Below are 6,000 nucleotides of genomic sequence, written 5' to 3' on the forward strand. Positions count from 1 at the left end.
ACAGGTCGCCTCCCATAGGGAAGCTGCGGACCCGTTCTAATAGGAGCGACACAAGTCGCTCCGACCTAGAAAAAGGGTCCGGAGCTTCTTTGGGGCGACCGGGAGGCGACCGCCATAGACTTCAATGTTATGAAGTCCGTGGCGGCTGCTCCGAGGTCGCGGCGCGCTGCTCGCACCGCGACCTCCGAGGTCGCGGTGCGAAGTAGCGTCGCTGCAATGTGAACCGGCGCTTAGAGTTTCTAAGCAGACCCTGGATAAGAAAAAGTTATATTTCCTTTAAACACAGGTAAATGCAAAAATGTGAATGACAATGTTAAAAAATCAACTTATGCATTTAGAAATGTCCTATAAAATGCTTACAAATGCACATTTGTCTATGCCATGATGAATAGGGCCTAACTTGTAGAATTCCAGAAAAAAATAAAAATAAATAAAAAGCTAATACGAGTGTGATTCTCAAGAAAGCTACGTATACAGGTCTTCATTTCACACCAGCTATCAGATCACTAAATTTCAGGCTAAGCATTTTTTTTTTTTTAAATACATAACCCCGGTACGAAATCCTCAGCTTTTCCTGTAAATGTAAAAAGTCTGACCCCACCCCCTCCTGTCTCCCAAGCCTCTTTATTACTGCTTAACATGATGAACAACCTCTCTGACCAATAGGAAGGCTCAGACGGTGGGAAGAGGCAAGGCCAGGCTTACGTTTTCAGTAAAAAAAAAATTGGATTTACATCGATTTTCAACTGTTACCTCTGGATCTACCGATCCGTTACACCAGTGGCTTTAAAATGATGGTAACCACCAAATTAGATTTTTTTATTTTACCTTCCCATAGTCTGCATGGGTTAAGATATTAAAGTGAATATGTACTAGGTCTGAGCTGAGGCACAGTGGCCCAAAGCATGAATAATAATAATAATAATATAATAATCATAAATTTATTGTTTTATTACAGATGTTTGTTTATTGTAAATTACTAATTATTGCTGCAAATAATTAAAAAATTAATATATTACTGAAAATAATAATCATAAACATCAAATAAAATATTTTAGACATGTCCTTGATAACGTTTATAAAAAAAAGCACAGTGGCCCAAAGCATGAATAATAATAATAATATTATAATAATCATCAATTTATTGTTTATTACAGATTACTAATTATTATTGCTGCAAATAATAATTAAAAAATGAATATATTACTGAAAATAATAATCATAAACATCAAATAAAATATTTTAGACACCTGTCCTTGATAACGTTTATAAAAAAAAAAAGCACAGTGGCTCAAAGCATGAATAATAATAATATAATAATCATCAATTTATTGTTTATCACAGATGTTTTTGTTTATTGTAGATTACTAATTATTATTGCTGCAAATAATAATTAAAAAATGAATATATTACTGAAAATAATAATCATAACCATCAAATAAAATATTTTAGACACCTGTCCTTGATAACGTTTGTAAAAAAAAAAATACAAATAACCAAATCATCCTTGGTCTGCCAGCTTTCAAGCATGATAAACCTCAAAAAAAGGTAGAACGGGAGCAATAATAGTGTGACAAAAGATACAAAAAAAAATTACAGACCATCTCTGGGGTATAGGCATTATAAACCTCATAAAAATTTGTAATAACAGTGGGACAAAAAAAAAAAAAATTAAAAAAATATTCATCTTTGGTCTGCCAGAGTACAGACATGATATATCTTATAAAATATGTAACAATAACCATAGGGAAAAAAATAAAAATAAAATACACACAAGAACTGTACAGTTGCCACACAGTCAGTGGGACAAAAAAAATTTTAAAAATTCATCTTTGGTCTGCCAGAGTGCAGACATTATATTTCTTATAAAATAGGTAACAATAACCATAGGGAAAAAAATAGATAAAATACACACAAGAACTGTACAGTTGCCACACAGACAGTCAATTACCAGAGGTGTGATACTACTGAATTATCAACTGTGAGACATCTTCCCTATTGGCGCATCAGGAAAAAAAAAAAAAAAAAAAAAATAATAAAATTATATAATTTTCCCCAACGCCAGTACTTATGCTGTCATTTCCTATTCCACATGTAACCATTCCATGAAATCGTTGTACAGGACAATCAGCAAATTCAGTGCTTTGACGCTTGACTGTTTCACATGCAGATTAGGCCTCACCATATATTTATAAAAAAAATAAAAATAATAATAATAATCAACTTGCAGCTACCGAATGAGGAAGAAAGGATTTTTTGAGACTCAGCCATGATGCATCGTATTTCCTATTTAGGAATTTTTTTTTTTTATTTAAAATAAAATAGCAGCAGACAGGCTCAAGCGTCCATTGTCAGAATCTCAGGATACTAATTGCCTTCACTGCAATCCCTTCTCTCCTGTCTTCCATCTTTTCCTCTCCCCCCCTTGCAGATCAGCTTCCAGCTTGCAAAAAAAAAAAAAAAAAAAAAAAAAAAAAAAAAGGGATGGAGCATTAGAGCCAGCTTCCCTCTCCTAACCCAATTCCGCAGTCTGTTAGGAAACCATGGGGCATGTGAGTTTTTCCTGCAATTAATACTAACTTAGAAGGGGGAGGGAGCATGACCACTTAAACCCCACCCCCCTCAACACCTGGCCTTTGCACTGAATATGCAAAAATAAACAAACCTTGCATTCAGCATAAAAATGCATGGCTGCCCCACATCACTGTCACAATAAAATTAACACCCCCCCCCCTTTTTTTTTTTTTTTTTTTTTTCCTCCTAATCAATAAAAGCACCACCAGCATTTCCAACAAAAATGCAAATCTGCCCACAGACAATGGGGGCTAATTAGGATCACTCTCCCCCTGCAAGCTGTAGTCATCTAAGGCCACTCTATTCTATTTTTTCTATTTATTTCCCTATCTGACCCCCCCCCCACCCCTCTTTTTTTTGTGTGTTTCCACTATCCCATCCCCCCTCTCTCCTCTTCCCCAGCAAGCAGAAAGAATGAAGCAAAATGGAAGGAAATCCCTTTTGCTTGCAACGTGCTCCCTGCTGCAGACTGCAGGCCTGTTACAGACAGGGCTGGCTTCATTCTTTTTTTTTTTCCCTCCCTCCCTCTTTGCTCTCTCTCTCTCTCTTTTGCAACCATCAAGGAATTTGATGCGGGAGGGCGCCTCTTGTTTGCACTTGGAATGTCTGGGGTGCAATCAGTGTGCACCCTAAAAATATAGAACAAGTCAAAAAGCAGAGATGTTGTAGAAGCTGATCTAGCAGCACCCTTGTCTGTAGGTTTCCCTCCCCCACCCCCCTTCTCTTTGGCAGACCCAGGGCCAGAAATCTGTGCAGTTTGCAATCCATGCAATATGCACAAAGCTGACCCGATGTGACCACCATCAGAAATCCGACACCCCCCACCCACCGTGCAATTTATATTCCAATAATTAAACCCCCCAGATGCCCCTTATTTACATTATTTTTTATGTATTTTATTTTTATTGCTCCTACCTTGCTTTGGCCGTCCTTTCGTAACTCCATCCTGAACCAGCCCCCAAAGGATCTCCAAATCCAGCCGTCGGATAATTCCTATCCATTAATTTCTTTGTCGGATTTTTGTTTGATTAATCTTTTTTTTTTTTAATCTTTCTTTTCTTTTTTTTTTCTTTCGCCCTCCTGCTTTGAGAATTGCCTCTTTGCTTCCTTTCTCTGTTCTCCTCTCTCTGCGATCCAGCAATCAAATAAGAAGCAAGGAATCAGATAATGTGTTTGTTTCGGGGCGCCTCCCGTGCAGCCCCCGCAGGAGAACAGGCGAGCCCCCTGGAAGGCTCAGTGAGCAGCCCCTGTGTCTCTGGATGGCAGACGGGTTTTGTTTTTTTTCTCATGGTGCAGCCATTTTTGCAGTCTCTCTATGTGTCTATTTCAGCTTCCCAGCATACATTTCAGTGAACTGTACAAAGGGGGAGGGGAGGAAGGCAGGAGGGAGAGAGAGAGAGAGAGAAAGGCAGACAGAGAGGGTAAAGCCTCCCCTCCTACCACCACTCAGAGCCAGGGGGGAGGAAGAGGAGGAGGAGGAAGGGGGCTGAGACAGGCTAAAATTACACTACATCTCAGCCACTACATTCAACCTCACTGGGAGAAGAGACACTGAAAACCAACACAACCTCTCTGCTAACACTGACTACACATCAACCTGATCAGCAGTCATTCCTGTATATACAAGTATGCAGGCTGGCTTCATTCACTCAATGTAAAACACAGATATGGAGCAAAGACATGCAGGCTTGCTACTTTTATTGATTGCATGATAAAGACTTTTATTGAATGCAAGCTGTCAATATCTAAGTAATATATGCAACATTTACTCCATTCACTGAATGCAAGACACAGATGTGGAGCAAAGACATGCAGGCTTACTTCTTTTATTGATTGCAAGCTATAGACATGTATATTAAGCTATAGACATGTATATCAGGCTTGCTACTTTTATTGATTACATGATATAGATTTTTATTACATGCAAGCTGTCAATATTTCAGTAATAGATGCAACATCTGCTGCATTTACTGAATGCAAAACACAAATATGGAGCAAAGATATGCAGGCTTACTACTTTTATTGATTGCATGATATAGACTTTTATTAAATACAAGCAGTCAATATTTAAGTATTAGATGCAATATTTGCTCCATTCACTGAATGCAAAACACAGATATGGAGCAAAGACATGTAGGCTTGCTTCTTTTATTGATTGCAAGCTATAGACATGTATATCAAGCTATAGACATGTATATCAGGCTATAGTATAGACATGTATATCAGGCTTGCTACTTTTATTGATTACTGATATAGACTTTTATTAAATACAAGCAGTCAATATTTAAGTATTAGATGCAATATTTGCTCCGTTCACTGAATGTAAAACACAGATATGGAGCAAAGACATGCAGGCTTACTTCTTTTATTGATTGCAAGCTATAGACATGTATATCAGGCTTGCTACTTTTATTGATTACATGATATAGACTTTTATTGAATGCAAGGTGCCAATATTTAAGTAATAGATGCAACATTTGCTCCATTCACTGAATGCAAAACACAGATATGGAGCAAAGACATGCAGGCTTACTTCTTTTATTGATTGCATGATATAGACATGTATTTCAGTCTATAGACATGTATATCAGGCTATAGACATGTATATCAGGCTATAGACATGTATATCAGGCTATAGACATGTATATCAGGCTTACTTCTTTTATCAATTGCATTATATAGACTTTTATTGAATGCAAAACACAGTTATGGAGCAAAGACATGCAGGCTGGCTTCTTTTAGTGATTGCATGATATAGACATGTATATCAGGCTTGCTACTTTTATTGATTAAACGACAACAAACACAAGGGCGCACCAGCCTAGTGCATTATCTCTTAGGCCCCGTTCACATAGGGGCGACGCTACTTCGCTACACCTCGGAGGTCGCGGTGCGAGCAGCACGCCGCGACCTCGGAGCGGCCGCCACGGACTTCATAACATTGAAGTCTATGGCGGTCGCCTCTTGGTCGCCCCAAAGAAGCTCCGGACCCTTTTTCTAAGTCGGAGCGACTTGTGTCGCTCCTATTAAGAACGGGTCCGCAGCTTCCCTATGGGAGGCGACCTACGGCGACCTGTGAGGCGACCAGGTCGCCTCACAGGTCGCCTTAGTGTGAACGGGGACTTAGACAGGTTTATTAAAATAATAGATTAAAAATACTCACAAACAAGTTTCTTGATAAAAAGCACATCAAATAGATATAAGATCCTCAGCTTTGGGTTTGAATCGTCCCCTGAAGCTGTGCAGGCTTACACGTTTTGAGGCAGCGCCTCTTCTTCAGAGCCTAAGGCTCGGTTCACACTATTGCGATGCGGGAAGGCTGCGAATTCGCAGCCTGTTCCCGCATCGCACACGCACCCCCGGCAGTTCACACTGCCATATGCGATCCGCTGGGGGTGTCAATGTAATCTTAACGACACCCCCAGT

The 6,000-nt window shown here is 39.2% G+C and overlaps 1 protein-coding gene across 1 annotated transcript in view; it reads right to left on the bottom strand.

The window, feature by feature from the left end:
• PRR12 (proline rich 12) overlaps positions 1 to 3,938 on the bottom strand; it is a 196,941-nt gene extending 193,003 nt beyond the window's left edge. Inside the window, exon 1 of the mRNA XM_082273219.1 lies at positions 3,490 to 3,938. Coding sequence (XP_082129345.1) covers positions 3,490 to 3,575 — 86 coding nt within the window. The 5' untranslated portion in view covers positions 3,576 to 3,938. The remainder of the gene's footprint in view (positions 1 to 3,489) is intronic.
• Between the last annotated feature and the right edge of the window lie 2,062 nt (positions 3,939 to 6,000).

This window comes from Pelophylax lessonae, assembly GCF_965119305.1.
Source record: "Pelophylax lessonae genome assembly, chromosome: 12".
Taxonomy (NCBI): domain Eukaryota; kingdom Metazoa; phylum Chordata; class Amphibia; order Anura; family Ranidae; genus Pelophylax; species Pelophylax lessonae.